Genomic DNA, 18,864 nt, shown 5'->3' with positions numbered 1-18,864 from the left:
AGGGGAGTTACAACAAGAAAAAAACCTCGTAGTTCAAAATAAAAAACAAACACTTTAGCCACTGCAACAGAACAAAACAATAACGGAAAGCCCAAACGGGTAACGCACAATGCGCTCGCTCATCACCCGCCCAACGATGCGCAGCCCGCCCCCGGCTGCGATCCCGATGCCGACCCAACGAAGGTCCCGACCCAGCCAAGATGCCGCCGTGCCCACCAGAAGCCAGAGAGAACCCGCCACCTTTATATACCGAGTACGACGTCACAGGAGATGGAACACCCCAAGGGCCAGTCCGGGCCTGGCACTCCAGCTGCCCCTCCTCCCACCCCAAAGAAAGGGAACTCTACCCTGGCCCAAATGCCAAATCCCAAATGCCAAATCCCAAATGCCAAATCCGGCTCGGGCGCTCCCGAGATGCTCTCTCCCAGCTCAAGCACATTACCTCTATGCCAGCCGAAACCACGACAGCTGGGCACAGGCTTTGCCACAGGGCCTGTGCCCACAGGACCAGGGCTGACGCTTTGCAACTCACAGAGCCCAGATTCAGACCAGACACAAGCAAGACGTCTTCTACCACCAGCCTGCTCCTCAGACGCTGCAACAGGCTGCCCCGAGAGCTGGGAGCTGCCCCATCCCGGCAAACGGTCACCGTCACCTTGGACGGGGCTCCCAGACACCGGATCTACTCCAACGTGGCCCTGCTCGTGGCGGCGGCGCTTGGACCGCAAGACCTTTCACCGTCCCTCCCAACCCAAACCCGCCAAGGCCTCTGCCAAGGACAGGCACGGCACAGATCCCTTTGACTAGGCTGAGCTGGGCTCCTCTGGCCGCTTCAGCCATTTCTCACGACAACTCTCGCCTTGCGCCGCTTGCTCCAACACACCTTGCAGCACCAACTCTTCTAAGGCCACACGCACGAGCTCCAGCCACCCACCTCCAACACCAGCCCACCTCCTGCACTGACGGCACCTAGGGACGCCAAATCATCACGCGCGTGCCACCACCCCGGGCACGGCACCCACCAACACAACGGGGCCTGGCCAGACCATGGCTCCCCGCCCGACACCGCCCTGCCACCACGGCCGCCACCACCGTCACCACACCCCCATTTCTTGCCCCGGCTCAAAAGCTCCCAGAAAACACACGGCGGCCTCTCTCACACCAACACAACACCATCCCTGCTCTCCCGAGGCACCCCAAAACCTCCGCGAGCACAACCTCCGCCACCTCCCTCCTCCCTCTAGAGCTCGACAACTACATCCGCTGGCTCCGCTCCACCTCCGCAGGACTCTGGGACACCCCTCCTCGAGGGGCCCACGCCATCCCAAACGCAAGCCCCTTCCTTCGCTGACGGCAAACATCTTCTTCTTTGCTCTCCAGCCGCCTCAGCCAAGGAGGCAGACAAAACACCAGACGACCCCTGCTCCAGGGCCACGCGCGTGGCACCACAGCCACGGACCCAACGCCCCAGCCCGAGCAGCACCGAGACCCTTCCCTTTCTCCTCTTCCTTCTTCCTTCCGCAAGCCTTGCCTCCTGCCTTTCTTGCCCATTCCCTTCAACACACGAGCTGCGGCAGCTCCAGCCACCAACACAGCCACTGCTCAGGGGCCTACACCCACAGCCACCTCCTCGCAAGCCGACGACGACGACACCCCCAGGCCCTCGCTCCAGGAGGGGGCTCCCCACGCTCTGCCAAGTGACATCACTTCACAACCCTTCCCAACACGAAAAGGAAAGACCAGACAAGATGAAAACAAAGGCGAAAGGAAAACGCACCACAGGGCAGCACGGGCGCAAGACACACTTGGGCAGGAAGGGAAACTTCAGCTGCAGCCTCTTCACAGGGAAACCCTCACACACCTCCCCGCCACAGCTGCCCCCAAGGGCTCTGCCCCAGCGCGCGCTTTCGCATCCCCCACTCAACCACTACAGACAACCTGCCCCCAACGCAGCCCCGGCAAAGCACCGCCACCGCCCTCCCCACGCGCGCCCACCCCACCAACGCACTTCCCCGACACCACCGCAGGCCACCAGCCAAAACTGAAAACCACAGCCGGAAACTCGCTGCCACCAGAAAGCGAGCGAGGGAAAGCCGCCGCACCACATAAAGCCGGCCACCCGGCAGCACCCCAAGCACGGCGCCCGCCCGCACCGCCACCGAGCCTGACCAGGCTCCTGCCCAGCACCACCCACAGGCCCACCATGGCTGCGCCCGCAACCCCACAGACCCGCCTGCGCCACGGCGCCCCGCCGCTCCTGCTCCTCCTGACGGCTCTCGCCACCGCCCTCGCCTGCCACCACCTGCCTCCCCGACACGACACCTTCCCCTGGGACAGCCTCCAGCTCCTCCAGGCCATGGCTCCCAGCCCGACACAGCCCTGCCACCCCCACCAGGCGCCCGTCTTCCCCGACACCCTCCTCCACACCAGCCACCCACAGCAAGCCGCCGCCACCGTCCTCCGCATCCTCCAGCACCTCCTCCACACCCTCAGCAGCCCCAGCACCCCCCAGCACTGGGACGCCCAGGCACGACACCAACTCCTCAACAGCCTCCAGCACCACATCCAGCAGCTCCACCAATGCCTGACCGCCAACGGCACGCTCGCCCAAGGCCCAGGGCCCCGCAGCCTCACGCTCACCCTCGACAAATACTTCAGGGACATCCAGCACTTCCTCCGCACCCACCACCACAGCGCCTGCGCCTGGGACCACGTCCGCCTCCAAGCTCGCGCCTGCTTCCAACGCCTCCACAACCTCACCCGCACCACGCCCAGTTAGCCCAACGGCCCCCACCAACCCGCACGGCCCCACGCACCCCCACCACCGCCCCAGACCCGCCTCTGCCCTCCCGCCTCCCCTCACCCACCACGACAGGCGCCGGGGCGACAACGGCCCTGCACCCGCACCCTCCACGCGCTGCTCCTCCACTTCCACCACAGCTTCTATTTATCTTCACAACGGGTTTTAGCTATTTATTCCACTATTTATTCCACACAAAATAAAGACCTCTTGCAAAAAGCCTGCCTCTGCCTCTCGTCTCAGAAGCACGGCGACGAGCCTTTGGGGGGGGCAGGGGCGGGGGGAAGGCACCGCCACTCAACACCTCCTCCCAGCCCTGCTCCAAACAGGGCTCCCCGCACACCCCGCGCCCGCTCTTCTCTTTGACACCTCCCCAACGACGAGGCACCGGCCTCAACCTCTTGCCAAAACCTCTCACGGGGTGCAGCCAGCGGCAGCACTACCGCCTCGTTGGCCCTCGTCTCCTCAGCGTTTCCCACCGGCCATCCCGCCTCACTCCGCCTCACCATCAGCTCCGCACTCCTCGCGCCAACCAAGACGTGGGCCTGTTGGAGCGCCTCCAGACCAGGGCCACAAACGGGAGCGATCAGAGCCTTGCAACGCCTCTCCTCGAAGGAAAGGCTCACACGCCTGGGCTTCTTCACCCTCCAGGACACCTTCTAGCGGCCTTCCACTCCTCCAAGGGGGCTTAGAAATAAGATGGGGCCGTGCTTCCAACTCGGCCGGTCCCTCACCTTTCTCCCCCGCCCGGGGAAATAGGGGAGTTACAACAAGAAAAAAACCTCGTAGTTCAAAATAAAAAACAAACACTTTAGCCACTGCAACAGAACAAAACAATAACGGAAAGCCCAAACGGGTAACGCACAATGCGCTCGCTCATCACCCGCCCAACGATGCGCAGCCCGCCCCCGGCTGCGATCCCGATGCCGACCCAACGAAGGTCCCGACCCAGCCAAGATGCCGCCGTGCCCACCAGAAGCCAGAGAGAACCCGCCACCTTTATATACCGAGTACGACGTCACAGGAGATGGAACACCCCAAGGGCCAGTCCGGGCCTGGCACTCCAGCTGCCCCTCCTCCCACCCCAAAGAAAGGGAACTCTACCCTGGCCCAAATGCCAAATCCCAAATGCCAAATCCCAAATGCCAAATCCGGCTCGGGCGCTCCCGAGATGCTCTCTCCCAGCTCAAGCACATTACCTCTATGCCAGCCGAAACCACGACAGCTGGGCACAGGCTTTGCCACAGGGCCTGTGCCCACAGGACCAGGGCTGACGCTTTGCAACTCACAGAGCCCAGATTCAGACCAGACACAAGCAAGACGTCTTCTACCACCAGCCTGCTCCTCAGACGCTGCAACAGGCTGCCCCGAGAGCTGGGAGCTGCCCCATCCCGGCAAACGGTCACCGTCACCTTGGACGGGGCTCCCAGACACCGGATCTACTCCAACGTGGCCCTGCTCGTGGCGGCGGCGCTTGGACCGCAAGACCTTTCACCGTCCCTCCCAACCCAAACCCGCCAAGGCCTCTGCCAAGGACAGGCACGGCACAGATCCCTTTGACTAGGCTGAGCTGGGCTCCTCTGGCCGCTTCAGCCATTTCTCACGACAACTCTCGCCTTGCGCCGCTTGCTCCAACACACCTTGCAGCACCAACTCTTCTAAGGCCACACGCACGAGCTCCAGCCACCCACCTCCAACACCAGCCCACCTCCTGCACTGACGGCACCTAGGGACGCCAAATCATCACGCGCGTGCCACCACCCCGGGCACGGCACCCACCAACACAACGGGGCCTGGCCAGACCATGGCTCCCCGCCCGACACCGCCCTGCCACCACGGCCGCCACCACCGTCACCACACCCCCATTTCTTGCCCCGGCTCAAAAGCTCCCAGAAAACACACGGCGGCCTCTCTCACACCAACACAACACCATCCCTGCTCTCCCGAGGCACCCCAAAACCTCCGCGAGCACAACCTCCGCCACCTCCCTCCTCCCTCTAGAGCTCGACAACTACATCCGCTGGCTCCGCTCCACCTCCGCAGGACTCTGGGACACCCCTCCTCGAGGGGCCCACGCCATCCCAAACGCAAGCCCCTTCCTTCGCTGACGGCAAACATCTTCTTCTTTGCTCTCCAGCCGCCTCAGCCAAGGAGGCAGACAAAACACCAGACGACCCCTGCTCCAGGGCCACGCGCGTGGCACCACAGCCACGGACCCAACGCCCCAGCCCGAGCAGCACCGAGACCCTTCCCTTTCTCCTCTTCCTTCTTCCTTCCGCAAGCCTTGCCTCCTGCCTTTCTTGCCCATTCCCTTCAACACACGAGCTGCGGCAGCTCCAGCCACCAACACAGCCACTGCTCAGGGGCCTACACCCACAGCCACCTCCTCGCAAGCCGACGACGACGACACCCCCAGGCCCTCGCTCCAGGAGGGGGCTCCCCACGCTCTGCCAAGTGACATCACTTCACAACCCTTCCCAACACGAAAAGGAAAGACCAGACAAGATGAAAACAAAGGCGAAAGGAAAACGCACCACAGGGCAGCACGGGCGCAAGACACACTTGGGCAGGAAGGGAAACTTCAGCTGCAGCCTCTTCACAGGGAAACCCTCACACACCTCCCCGCCACAGCTGCCCCCAAGGGCTCTGCCCCAGCGCGCGCTTTCGCATCCCCCACTCAACCACTACAGACAACCTGCCCCCAACGCAGCCCCGGCAAAGCACCGCCACCGCCCTCCCCACGCGCGCCCACCCCACCAACGCACTTCCCCGACACCACCGCAGGCCACCAGCCAAAACTGAAAACCACAGCCGGAAACTCGCTGCCACCAGAAAGCGAGCGAGGGAAAGCCGCCGCACCACATAAAGCCGGCCACCCGGCAGCACCCCAAGCACGGCGCCCGCCCGCACCGCCACCGAGCCTGACCAGGCTCCTGCCCAGCACCACCCACAGGCCCACCATGGCTGCGCCCGCAACCCCACAGACCCGCCTGCGCCACGGCGCCCCGCCGCTCCTGCTCCTCCTGACGGCTCTCGCCACCGCCCTCGCCTGCCACCACCTGCCTCCCCGACACGACACCTTCCCCTGGGACAGCCTCCAGCTCCTCCAGGCCATGGCTCCCAGCCCGACACAGCCCTGCCACCCCCACCAGGCGCCCGTCTTCCCCGACACCCTCCTCCACACCAGCCACCCACAGCAAGCCGCCGCCACCGTCCTCCGCATCCTCCAGCACCTCCTCCACACCCTCAGCAGCCCCAGCACCCCCCAGCACTGGGACGCCCAGGCACGACACCAACTCCTCAACAGCCTCCAGCACCACATCCAGCAGCTCCACCAATGCCTGACCGCCAACGGCACGCTCGCCCAAGGCCCAGGGCCCCGCAGCCTCACGCTCACCCTCGACAAATACTTCAGGGACATCCAGCACTTCCTCCGCACCCACCACCACAGCGCCTGCGCCTGGGACCACGTCCGCCTCCAAGCTCGCGCCTGCTTCCAACGCCTCCACAACCTCACCCGCACCACGCCCAGTTAGCCCAACGGCCCCCACCAACCCGCACGGCCCCACGCACCCCCACCACCGCCCCAGACCCGCCTCTGCCCTCCCGCCTCCCCTCACCCACCACGACAGGCGCCGGGGCGACAACGGCCCTGCACCCGCACCCTCCACGCGCTGCTCCTCCACTTCCACCACAGCTTCTATTTATCTTCACAACGGGTTTTAGCTATTTATTCCACTATTTATTCCACACAAAATAAAGACCTCTTGCAAAAAGCCTGCCTCTGCCTCTCGTCTCAGAAGCACGGCGACGAGCCTTTGGGGGGGGCAGGGGCGGGGGGAAGGCACCGCCACTCAACACCTCCTCCCAGCCCTGCTCCAAACAGGGCTCCCCGCACACCCCGCGCCCGCTCTTCTCTTTGACACCTCCCCAACGACGAGGCACCGGCCTCAACCTCTTGCCAAAACCTCTCACGGGGTGCAGCCAGCGGCAGCACTACCGCCTCGTTGGCCCTCGTCTCCTCAGCGTTTCCCACCGGCCATCCCGCCTCACTCCGCCTCACCATCAGCTCCGCACTCCTCGCGCCAACCAAGACGTGGGCCTGTTGGAGCGCCTCCAGACCAGGGCCACAAACGGGAGCGATCAGAGCCTTGCAACGCCTCTCCTCGAAGGAAAGGCTCACACGCCTGGGCTTCTTCACCCTCCAGGACACCTTCTAGCGGCCTTCCACTCCTCCAAGGGGGCTTAGAAATAAGATGGGGCCGTGCTTCCAACTCGGCCGGTCCCTCACCTTTCTCCCCCGCCCGGGGAAATAGGGGAGTTACAACAAGAAAAAAACCTCGTAGTTCAAAATAAAAAACAAACACTTTAGCCACTGCAACAGAACAAAACAATAACGGAAAGCCCAAACGGGTAACGCACAATGCGCTCGCTCATCACCCGCCCAACGATGCGCAGCCCGCCCCCGGCTGCGATCCCGATGCCGACCCAACGAAGGTCCCGACCCAGCCAAGATGCCGCCGTGCCCACCAGAAGCCAGAGAGAACCCGCCACCTTTATATACCGAGTACGACGTCACAGGAGATGGAACACCCCAAGGGCCAGTCCGGGCCTGGCACTCCAGCTGCCCCTCCTCCCACCCCAAAGAAAGGGAACTCTACCCTGGCCCAAATGCCAAATCCCAAATGCCAAATCCCAAATGCCAAATCCGGCTCGGGCGCTCCCGAGATGCTCTCTCCCAGCTCAAGCACATTACCTCTATGCCAGCCGAAACCACGACAGCTGGGCACAGGCTTTGCCACAGGGCCTGTGCCCACAGGACCAGGGCTGACGCTTTGCAACTCACAGAGCCCAGATTCAGACCAGACACAAGCAAGACGTCTTCTACCACCAGCCTGCTCCTCAGACGCTGCAACAGGCTGCCCCGAGAGCTGGGAGCTGCCCCATCCCGGCAAACGGTCACCGTCACCTTGGACGGGGCTCCCAGACACCGGATCTACTCCAACGTGGCCCTGCTCGTGGCGGCGGCGCTTGGACCGCAAGACCTTTCACCGTCCCTCCCAACCCAAACCCGCCAAGGCCTCTGCCAAGGACAGGCATGGCACAAGATCCCTTTGACTAGGCTGAGCTGGGCTCCTCTGGCCGCTTCAGCCATTTCTCACGACAACTCTCGCCTTGCGCCGCTTGCTCCAACACACCTTGCAGCACCAACTCTTCTAAGGCCACACGCACGAGCTCCAGCCACCCACCTCCAACACCAGCCCACCTCCTGCACTGACGGCACCTAGGGACGCCAAATCATCACGCGCGTGCCACCACCCCGGGCACGGCACCCACCAACACAACGGGGCCTGGCCAGACCATGGCTCCCCGCCCGACACCGCCCTGCCACCACGGCCGCCACCACCGTCACCACACCCCCATTTCTTGCCCCGGCTCAAAAGCTCCCAGAAAACACACGGCGGCCTCTCTCACACCAACACAACACCATCCCTGCTCTCCCGAGGCACCCCAAAACCTCCGCGAGCACAACCTCCGCCACCTCCCTCCTCCCTCTAGAGCTCGACAACTACATCCGCTGGCTCCGCTCCACCTCCGCAGGACTCTGGGACACCCCTCCTCGAGGGGCCCACGCCGTCCCAAACGCAAGCCCCTTCCTTCGCTGACGGCAAACATCTTCTTCTTTGCTCTCCAGCCGCCTCAGCCAAGGAGGCAGACAAAACACCAGACGACCCCTGCTCCAGGGCCACGCGCGTGGCACCACAGCCACGGACCCAACGCCCCAGCCCGAGCAGCACCGAGACCCTTCCCTTTCTCCTCTTCCTTCTTCCTTCCGCAAGCCTTGCCTCCTGCCTTTCTTGCCCATTCCCTTCAACACACGAGCTGCGGCAGCTCCAGCCACCAACACAGCCACTGCTCAGGGGCCTACACCCACAGCCACCTCCTCGCAAGCCGACGACGACGACACCCCCAGGCCCTCGCTCCAGGAGGGGGCTCCCCACGCTCTGCCAAGTGACATCACTTCACAACCCTTCCCAACACGAAAAGGAAAGACCAGACAAGATGAAAACAAAGGCGAAAGGAAAACGCACCACAGGGCAGCACGGGCGCAAGACACACTTGGGCAGGAAGGGAAACTTCAGCTGCAGCCTCTTCACAGGGAAACCCTCACACACCTCCCCGCCACAGCTGCCCCCAAGGGCTCTGCCCCAGCGCGCGCTTTCGCATCCCCCACTCAACCACTACAGACAACCTGCCCCCAACGCAGCCCCGGCAAAGCACCGCCACCGCCCTCCCCACGCGCGCCCACCCCACCAACGCACTTCCCCGACACCACCGCAGGCCACCAGCCAAAACTGAAAACCACAGCCGGAAACTCGCTGCCACCAGAAAGCGAGCGAGGGAAAGCCGCCGCACCACATAAAGCCGGCCACCCGGCAGCACCCCAAGCACGGCGCCCGCCCGCACCGCCACCGAGCCTGACCAGGCTCCTGCCCAGCACCACCCACAGGCCCACCATGGCTGCGCCCGCAACCCCACAGACCCGCCTGCGCCACGGCGCCCCGCCGCTCCTGCTCCTCCTGACGGCTCTCGCCACCGCCCTCGCCTGCCACCACCTGCCTCCCCGACACGACACCTTCCCCTGGGACAGCCTCCAGCTCCTCCAGGCCATGGCTCCCAGCCCGACACAGCCCTGCCACCCCCACCAGGCGCCCGTCTTCCCCGACACCCTCCTCCACACCAGCCACCCACAGCAAGCCGCCGCCACCGTCCTCCGCATCCTCCAGCACCTCCTCCACACCCTCAGCAGCCCCAGCACCCCCCAGCACTGGGACGCCCAGGCACGACACCAACTCCTCAACAGCCTCCAGCACCACATCCAGCAGCTCCACCAATGCCTGACCGCCAACGGCACGCTCGCCCAAGGCCCAGGGCCCCGCAGCCTCACGCTCACCCTCGACAAATACTTCAGGGACATCCAGCACTTCCTCCGCACCCACCACCACAGCGCCTGCGCCTGGGACCACGTCCGCCTCCAAGCTCGCGCCTGCTTCCAACGCCTCCACAACCTCACCCGCACCACGCCCAGTTAGCCCAACGGCCCCCACCAACCCGCACGGCCCCACACACCCCCACCACCGCCCCAGACCCGCCTCTGCCCTCCCGCCTCCCCTCACCCACCACGACAGGCGCCGGGGCGACAACGGCCCTGCACCCGCACCCTCCACGCGCTGCTCCTCCACTTCCACCACAGCTTCTATTTATCTTCACAACGGGTTTTAGCTATTTATTCCACTATTTATTCCACACAAAATAAAGACCTCTTGCAAAAAGCCTGCCTCTGCCTCTCGTCTCAGAAGCACGGGGACGAGCCTTTGGGGGGGGCAGGGGCGGGGGGAAGGCACCGCCACTCAACACCTCCTCCCAGCCCTGCTCCAAACAGGGCTCCCCGCACACCCCGCGCCCGCTCTTCTCTTTGACACCTCCCCAACGACGAGGCACCGGCCTCAACCTCTTGCCAAAACCTCTCACGGGGTGCAGCCAGCGGCAGCACTACCGCCTCGTTGGCCCTCGTCTCCTCAGCGTTTCCCACCGGCCATCCCGCCTCACTCCGCCTCACCATCAGCTCCGCACTCCTCGCGCCAACCAAGACGTGGGCCTGTTGGAGCGCCTCCAGACCAGGGCCACAAACGGGAGCGATCAGAGCCTTGCAACGCCTCTCCTCGAAGGAAAGGCTCACGCGCCTGGGCTTCTTCACCCTCCAGGACACCTTCTAGCGGCCTTCCACTCCTCCAAGGGGGCTTAGAAATAAGATGGGGCCGTGCTTCCAACTCGGCCGGTCCCTCACCTTTCTCCCCCGCCCGGGGAAATAGGGGAGTTACAACAAGAAAAAAACCTCGTAGTTCAAAATAAAAAACAAACACTTTAGCCACTGCAACAGAACAAAACAATAACGGAAAGCCCAAACGGGTAACGCACAATGCGCTCGCTCATCACCCGCCCAACGATGCGCAGCCCGCCCCCGGCTGCGATCCCGATCCCGACCCAACGAAGGTCCCGACCCAGCCAAGATGCCGCCGTGCCCACCAGAAGCCAGAGAGAACCCGCCACCTTTATATACCGAGTACGACGTCACAGGAGATGGAACACCCCAAGGGCCAGTCCGGGTCTGGCACTCCAGCTGCCCCTCCTCCCACCCCAAAGAAAGGGAACTCTACCCTGGCCCAAATCCCAAATGCCAAATCCCAAATGCCACATCCCAAATCCGGCTCGGGCGCTCCCGAGATGCTCTCTCCCAGCTCAAGCACATTACCTCTATGCCAGCCGAAACCACGACAGCTGGGCACAGGCTTTGCCACAGGGCCTGTGCCCACAGGACCAGGGCTGACGCTTTGCAACTCACAGAGCCCAGATTCAGACCAGACACAAGCAAGACGTCTTCTACCACCAGCCTGCTCCTCAGACGCTGCAACAGGTTGCCCCGAGAGCTGGGAGCTGCCCCATCCCGGCAAACGGTCACCGTCACCTTGGACGGGGCTCCCAGACACCGGATCTACTCCAACGTGGCCCTGCTCGTGGCGGCGGCGCTTGGACCGCAAGACCTTTCACCGTCCCTCCCAACCCAAACCCGCCAAGGCCTCTGCCAAGGACAGGCACGGCACAAGATCCCTTTGACTAGGCTGAGCTGGGCTCCTCTGGCCGCTTCAGCCATTTCTCACGACAACTCTCGCCTTGCGCCGCTTGCTCCAACACACCTTGCAGCACCAACTCTTCTAAGGCCACACGCACGAGCTCCAGCCACCCACCTCCAACACCAGCCCACCTCCTGCACTGACGGCACCTAGGGACGCCAAATCATCACGCGCGTGCCACCACCCCGGGCACGGCACCCACCAACACAACGGGGCCTGGCCAGACCATGGCTCCCCGCCCGACACCGCCCTGCCACCACGGCCGCCACCACCGTCACCACACCCCCATTTCTTGCCCCGGCTCAAAAGCTCCCAGAAAACACACGGCGGCCTCTCTCACACCAACACAACACCATCCCTGCTCTCCCGAGGCACCCCAAAACCTCCGCGAGCACAACCTCCGCCACCTCCCTCCTCCCTCTAGAGCTCGACAACTACATCCGCTGGCTCCGCTCCACCTCCGCAGGACTCTGGGACACCCCTCCTCGAGGGGCCCACGCCGTCCCAAACGCAAGCCCCTTCCTTCGCTGACGGCAAACATCTTCTTCTTTGCTCTCCAGCCGCCTCAGCCAAGGAGGCAGACAAAACACCAGACGACCCCTGCTCCAGGGCCACGCGCGTGGCACCACAGCCACGGACCCAACGCCCCAGCCCGAGCAGCACCGAGACCCTTCCCTTTCTCCTCTTCCTTCTTCCTTCCGCAAGCCTTGCCTCCTGCCTTTCTTGCCCATTCCCTTCAACACACGAGCTGCGGCAGCTCCAGCCACCAACACAGCCACTGCTCAGGGGCCTACACCCACAGCCACCTCCTCGCAAGCCGACGACGACGACACCCCCAGGCCCTCGCTCCAGGAGGGGGCTCCCCACGCTCTGCCAAGTGACATCACTTCACAACCCTTCCCAACACGAAAAGGAAAGACCAGACAAGATGAAAACAAAGGCGAAAGGAAAACGCACCACAGGGCAGCATGGGCGCAAGACACACTTGGGCAGGAAGGGAAACTTCAGCTGCAGCCTCTTCACAGGGAAACCCTCACACACCTCCCCGCCACAGCTGCCCCCAAGGGCTCTGCCCCAGCGCGCGCTTTCGCATCCCCCACTCAACCACTACAGACAACCTGCCCCCAACGCAGCCCCGGCAAAGCACCGCCACCGCCCTCCCCACGCGCGCCCACCCCACCAACGCACTTCCCCGACACCACCGCAGGCCACCAGCCAAAACTGAAAACCACAGCCGGAAACTCGCTGCCACCAGAAAGCGAGCGAGGGAAAGCCGCCGCACCACATAAAGCCGGCCACCCGGCAGCACCCCAAGCACAGCGCCCGCCCGCACCGCCACCGAGCCTGACCAGGCTCCTGCCCAGCACCACCCACAGGCCCACCATGGCTGCGCCCGCAACCCCACAGACCCGCCTGCGCCACGGCGCCCCGCCGCTCCTGCTCCTCCTGACGGCTCTCGCCACCGCCCTCGCCTGCCACCACCTGCCTCCCCGACACGACACCTTCCCCTGGGACAGCCTCCAGCTCCTCCAGGCCATGGCTCCCAGCCCGACACAGCCCTGCCACCCCCACCAGGCGCCCGTCTTCCCCGACACCCTCCTCCACACCAGCCACCCACAGCAAGCCGCCGCCACCGTCCTCCGCATCCTCCAGCACCTCCTCCACACCCTCAGCAGCCCCAGCACCCCCCAGCACTGGGACGCCCAGGCACGACACCAACTCCTCAACAGCCTCCAGCACCACATCCAGCAGCTCCACCAATGCCTGACCGCCAACGGCACGCTCGCCCAAGGCCCAGGGCCCCGCAGCCTCACGCTCACCCTCGACAAATACTTCAGGGACATCCAGCACTTCCTCCGCACCCACCACCACAGCGCCTGCGCCTGGGACCACGTCCGCCTCCAAGCTCGCGCCTGCTTCCAACGCCTCCACAACCTCACCCGCACCACGCCCAGTTAGCCCAACGGCCCCCACCAACCCGCACGGCCCCACGCACCCCCACCACCGCCCCAGACCCGCCTCTGCCCTCCCGCCTCCCCTCACCCACCACGACAGGCGCCGGGGCGACAACGGCCCTGCACCCGCACCCTCCACGCGCTGCTCCTCCACTTCCACCACAGCTTCTATTTATCTTCACAACGGGTTTTAGCTATTTATTCCACTATTTATTCCACACAAAATAAAGACCTCTTGCAAAAAGCCTGCCTCTGCCTCTCGTCTCAGAAGCACGGGGACGAGCCTTTGGGGGGGGCAGGGGCGGGGGGAAGGCACCGCCACTCAACACCTCCTCCCAGCCCTGCTCCAAACAGGGCTCCCCGCACACCCCGCGCCCGCTCTTCTCTTTGACACCTCCCCAACGACGAGGCACCGGCCTCAACCTCTTGCCAAAACCTCTCACGGGGTGCAGCCAGCGGCAGCACTACCGCCTCGTTGGCCCTCGTCTCCTCAGCGTTTCCCACCGGCCATCCCGCCTCACTCCGCCTCACCATCAGCTCCGCACTCCTCGCGCCAACCAAGACGTGGGCCTGTTGGAGCGCCTCCAGACCAGGGCCACAAACGGGAGCGATCAGAGCCTTGCAACGCCTCTCCTCGAAGGAAAGGCTCACGCGCCTGGGCTTCTTCACCCTCCAGGACACCTTCTAGCGGCCTTCCACTCCTCCAAGGGGGCTTAGAAATAAGATGGGGCCGTGCTTCCAACTCGGCCGGTCCCTCACCTTTCTCCCCCGCCCGGGGAAATAGGGGAGTTACAACAAGAAAAAAACCTCGTAGTTCAAAATAAAAAACAAACACTTTAGCCACTGCAACAGAACAAAACAATAACGGAAAGCCCAAACGGGTAACGCACAATGCGCTCGCTCATCACCCGCCCAACGATGCGCAGCCCGCCCCCGGCTGCGATCCCGATCCCGACCCAACGAAGGTCCCGACCCAGCTAAGATGCCGCCGTGCCCACCAGAAGCCAGAGAGAACCCGCCACCTTTATATACCGAGTACGACGTCACAGGAGATGGAACACCCCAAGGGCCAGTCCGGGTCTGGCACTCCAGCTGCCCCTCCTCCCACCCCAAAGAAAGGGAACTCTACCCTGGCCCAAATGCCAAATCCCAAATGCCAAATCCCAAATGCCACATCCCAAATCCGGCTCGGGCGCTCCCGAGATGCTCTCTCCCAGCTCAAGCACATTACCTCTATGCCAGCCGAAACCACGACAGCTGGGCACAGGCTTTGCCACAGGGCCTGTGCCCACAGGACCAGGGCTGACGCTTTGCAACTCACAGAGCCCAGATTCAGACCAGACACAAGCAAGACGTCTTCTACCACCAGCCTGCTCCTCAGACGCTGCAACAGGTTGCCCCGAGAGCTGGGAGCTGCCCCATCCCGGCAAACGGTCACCGTCACCTTGGACGGGGCTCCCAGACACCGGATCTACTCCAACGTGGCCCTGCTCGTGGCGGCGGCGCTTGGACCGCAAGACCTTTCACCGTCCCTCCCAACCCAAACCCGCCAAGGCCTCTGCCAAGGACAGGCACGGCACAAGATCCCTTTGACTAGGCTGAGCTGGGCTCCTCTGGCCGCTTCAGCCATTTCTCACGACAACTCTCGCCTTGCGCCGCTTGCTCCAACACACCTTGCAGCACCAACTCTTCTAAGGCCACACGCACGAGCTCCAGCCACCCACCTCCAACACCAGCCCACCTCCTGCACTGACGGCACCTAGGGACGCCAAATCATCACGCGCGTGCCACCACCCCGGGCACGGCACCCACCAACACAACGGGGCCTGGCCAGACCATGGCTCCCCGCCCGACACCGCCCTGCCACCACGGCCGCCACCACCGTCACCACACCCCCATTTCTTGCCCCGGCTCAAAAGCTCCCAGAAAACACACGGCGGCCTCTCTCACACCAACACAACACCATCCCTGCTCTCCCGAGGCACCCCAAAACCTCCGCGAGCACAACCTCCGCCACCTCCCTCCTCCCTCTAGAGCTCGACAACTACATCCGCTGGCTCCGCTCCACCTCCGCAGGACTCTGGGACACCCCTCCTCGAGGGGCCCACGCCGTCCCAAACGCAAGCCCCTTCCTTCGCTGACGGCAAACATCTTCTTCTTTGCTCTCCAGCCGCCTCAGCCAAGGAGGCAGACAAAACACCAGACGACCCCTGCTCCAGGGCCACGCGCGTGGCACCACAGCCACGGACCCAACGCCCCAGCCCGAGCAGCACCGAGACCCTTCCCTTTCTCCTCTTCCTTCTTCCTTCCGCAAGCCTTGCCTCCTGCCTTTCTTGCCCATTCCCTTCAACACACGAGCTGCGGCAGCTCCAGCCACCAACACAGCCACTGCTCAGGGGCCTACACCCACAGCCACCTCCTCGCAAGCCGACGACGACGACACCCCCAGGCCCTCGCTCCAGGAGGGGGCTCCCCACGCTCTGCCAAGTGACATCACTTCACAACCCTTCCCAACACGAAAAGGAAAGACCAGACAAGATGAAAACAAAGGCGAAAGGAAAACGCACCACAGGGCAGCACGGGCGCAAGACACACTTGGGCAGGAAGGGAAACTTCAGCTGCAGCCTCTTCACAGGGAAACCCTCACACACCTCCCCGCCACAGCTGCCCCCAAGGGCTCTGCCCCAGCGCGCGCTTTCGCATCCCCCACTCAACCACTACAGACAACCTGCCCCCAACGCAGCCCCGGCAAAGCACCGCCACCGCCCTCCCCACGCGCGCCCACCCCACCAACGCACTTCCCCGACACCACCGCAGGCCACCAGCCAAAACTGAAAACCACAGCCGGAAACTCGCTGCCACCAGAAAGCGAGCGAGGGAAAGCCGCCGCACCACATAAAGCCGGCCACCCGGCAGCACCCCAAGCACAGCGCCCGCCTGCACCGCCACCGAGCCTGACCAGGCTCCTGCCCAGCACCACCCACAGGCCCACCATGGCTGCGCCCGCAACCCCACAGACCCGCCTGCGCCACGGCGCCCCGCCGCTCCTGCTCCTCCTGACGGCTCTCGCCACCGCCCTCGCCTGCCACCACCTGCCTCCCCGACACGACACCTTCCCCTGGGACAGCCTCCAGCTCCTCCAGGCCATGGCTCCCAGCCCGACACAGCCCTGCCACCCCCACCAGGCGCCCGTCTTCCCCGACACCCTCCTCCACACCAGCCACCCACAGCAAGCCGCCGCCACCGTCCTCCGCATCCTCCAGCACCTCCTCCACACCCTCAGCAGCCCCAGCACCCCCCAGCACTGGGACGCCCAGGCACGACACCAACTCCTCAACAGCCTCCAGCACCACATCCAGCAGCTCCACCAATGCCTGACCGCCAACGGCACGCTCGCCCAAGGCCCAGGGCCCCGCAGCCTCACGCTCACCCTCGACAAATACTTCAGGGACATCCAGCACTTCCTCCGCACCCACCACCACAGCGCCTGCGCCTGGGACCACGTCCGCCTCCAAGCTCGCGCCTGCTTCCAACGCCTCCACAACCTCACCCGCACCACGCCCAGTTAGCCCAACGGCCCCCACCAACCCGCACGGCCCCACACACCCCCACCACCGCCCCAGACCCGCCTCTGCCCTCCCGCCTCCCCTCACCCACCACGACAGGCGCCGGGGCGACAACGGCCCTGCACCCGCACCCTCCACGCGCTGCTCCTCCACTTCCACCACAGCTTCTATTTATCTTCACAACGGGTTTTAGCTATTTATTCCACTATTTATTCCACACAAAATAAAGACCTCTTGCAAAAAGCCTGCCTCTGCCTCTCGTCTCAGAAGCACGGGGACGAGCCTTTGGGGGGGGCAGGGGCGGGGGGAAGGCACCGCCACTCAACACCTCCTCCCAGCCCTGCTCCAAACAGGGCTCCCCGCACACCCCGCGCCCGCTCTTCTCTTTGACACCTCCCCAACGACGAGGCACCGGCCTCAACCTCTTGCCAAAACCTCTCACGGGGTGCAGCCAGCGGCAGCACTACCGCCTCGTTGGCCCTCGTCTCCTCAGCGTTTCCCACCGGCCATCCCGCCTCACTCCGCCTCACCATCAGCTCCGCACTCCTCGCGCCAACCAAGACGTGGGCCTGTTGGAGCGCCTCCAGACCAGGGCCACAAACGGGAGCGATCAGAGCCTTGCAACGCCTCTCCTCGAAGGAAAGGCTCACGCGCCTGGGCTTCTTCACCCTCCAGGACACCTTCTAGCGGCCTTCCACTCCTCCAAGGGGGCTTAGAAATAAGATGGGGCCGTGCTTCCAACTCGGCCGGTCCCTCACCTTTCTCCCCCGCCCGGGGAAATAGGGGAGTTACAACAAGAAAAAAACCTCGTAGTTCAAAATAAAAAACAAACACTTTAGCCACTGCAACAGAACAAAACAATAACGGAAAGCCCAAACGGGTAACGCACAATGCGCTCGCTCATCACCCGCCCAACGATGCGCAGCCCGCCCCCGGCTGCGATCCCGATCCCGACCCAACGAAGGTCCCGACCCAGCCAAGATGCCGCCGTGCCCACCAGAAGCCAGAGAGAACCCGCCACCTTTATATACCGAGTACGACGTCACAGGAGATGGAACACCCCAAGGGCCAGTCCGGGTCTGGCACTCCAGCTGCCCCTCCTCCCACCCCAAAGAAAGGGAACTCTACCCTGGCCCAAATCCCAAATGCCAAATCCCAAATGCCACATCCCAAATCCGGCTCGGGCGCTCCCGAGATGCTCTCTCCCAGCTCAAGCACATTACCTCTATGCCAGCCGAAACCACGACAGCTGGGCACAGGCTTTGCCACAGGGCCTGTGCCCACAGGACCAGGGCTGACGCTTTGCAACTCACAGAGCCCAGATTCAGACCAGACACAAGCAAGACGTCTTCTACCACCAGCCTGCTCCTCAGACGCTGCAACAGGTTGCCCCGAGAGCTGGGAGCTGCCCCATCCCGGCAAACGGTCACCGTCACCTTGGACGGGGCTCCCAGACACCGGATCTACTCCAACGTGGCCCTGCTCGTGGCGGCGGCGCTTGGACCGCAAGACCTTTCACCGTCCCTCCCAACCCAAACCCGCCAAGGCCTCTGCCAAGGACAGGCACGGCACAAGATCCCTTTGACTAGGCTGAGCTGGGCTCCTCTGGCCGCTTCAGCCATTTCTCACGACAACTCTCGCCTTGCGCCGCTTGCTCCAACACACCTTGCAGCACCAACTCTTCTAAGGCCACACGCACGAGCTCCAGCCACCCACCTCCAACACCAGCCCACCTCCTGCACTGACGGCACCTAGGGACGCCAAATCATCACGCGCGTGCCACCACCCCGGGCACGGCACCCACCAACACAACGGGGCCTGGCCAGACCATGGCTCCCCGCCCGACACCG

The 18,864-nt window shown here is 64.0% G+C and overlaps 6 protein-coding genes across 19 annotated transcripts in view; 5 read left to right on the top strand and 1 right to left on the bottom strand.

The window, feature by feature from the left end:
• The window catches only part of UBAP2 (ubiquitin associated protein 2), a 139,625-nt gene that overhangs the window by 23,683 nt on the left and 97,078 nt on the right, over nt 1-18,864 (bottom strand). The window lies entirely within an intron of this gene.
• On the top strand, nt 2,010-2,780 carry LOC141918621 (interferon-like). The gene has a single exon (XM_074813311.1). It carries the CDS (start codon nt 2,204-2,206, stop codon nt 2,777-2,779), a length of 576 nt encoding a protein of 191 aa, XP_074669412.1. The 5' UTR covers nt 2,010-2,203; the 3' UTR covers nt 2,780.
• Nucleotides 5,567-6,337, top strand: LOC141918112 (interferon-like). Its single transcript, XM_074812175.1, has one exon. It carries the CDS (start codon nt 5,761-5,763, stop codon nt 6,334-6,336), a length of 576 nt encoding a protein of 191 aa, XP_074668276.1. The 5' UTR covers nt 5,567-5,760; the 3' UTR covers nt 6,337.
• LOC141918160 (interferon-like) lies at nt 9,125-9,894 on the top strand. The gene has a single exon (XM_074812264.1). The coding sequence runs from the start codon at nt 9,319-9,321 to the stop codon at nt 9,892-9,894; it is 576 nt and encodes a 191-aa protein (XP_074668365.1). The 5' UTR covers nt 9,125-9,318.
• On the top strand, nt 12,683-13,453 carry LOC141918152 (interferon-like). The gene has a single exon (XM_074812250.1). The coding sequence runs from the start codon at nt 12,877-12,879 to the stop codon at nt 13,450-13,452; it is 576 nt and encodes a 191-aa protein (XP_074668351.1). The 5' UTR covers nt 12,683-12,876; the 3' UTR covers nt 13,453.
• LOC141918175 (interferon-like) lies at nt 16,442-17,017 on the top strand. Its single transcript, XM_074812299.1, has one exon. The coding sequence runs from the start codon at nt 16,442-16,444 to the stop codon at nt 17,015-17,017; it is 576 nt and encodes a 191-aa protein (XP_074668400.1).

The sequence above is a fragment of the Strix aluco genome, chromosome Z, assembly GCF_031877795.1.
Source record: "Strix aluco isolate bStrAlu1 chromosome Z, bStrAlu1.hap1, whole genome shotgun sequence".
Taxonomy (NCBI): domain Eukaryota; kingdom Metazoa; phylum Chordata; class Aves; order Strigiformes; family Strigidae; genus Strix; species Strix aluco.
The sequence above is the reverse complement of the archived record's forward strand: the minus strand, read 5'-3'. Positions and strand labels throughout refer to the sequence as shown.

What these genes read in the sequence shown, in the direction of transcription:
- LOC141918621 (XM_074813311.1), top strand. Translation starts at nt 2,204, where the DNA reads ATGGCTGCGCCCGCAACCCCACAGACCCGCCTGCGCCACGGCGCCCCG.
- LOC141918160 (XM_074812264.1), top strand. Translation starts at nt 9,319, where the DNA reads ATGGCTGCGCCCGCAACCCCACAGACCCGCCTGCGCCACGGCGCCCCG.
- LOC141918152 (XM_074812250.1), top strand. Translation starts at nt 12,877, where the DNA reads ATGGCTGCGCCCGCAACCCCACAGACCCGCCTGCGCCACGGCGCCCCG.
- LOC141918112 (XM_074812175.1), top strand. Translation starts at nt 5,761, where the DNA reads ATGGCTGCGCCCGCAACCCCACAGACCCGCCTGCGCCACGGCGCCCCG.
- LOC141918175 (XM_074812299.1), top strand. Translation starts at nt 16,442, where the DNA reads ATGGCTGCGCCCGCAACCCCACAGACCCGCCTGCGCCACGGCGCCCCG.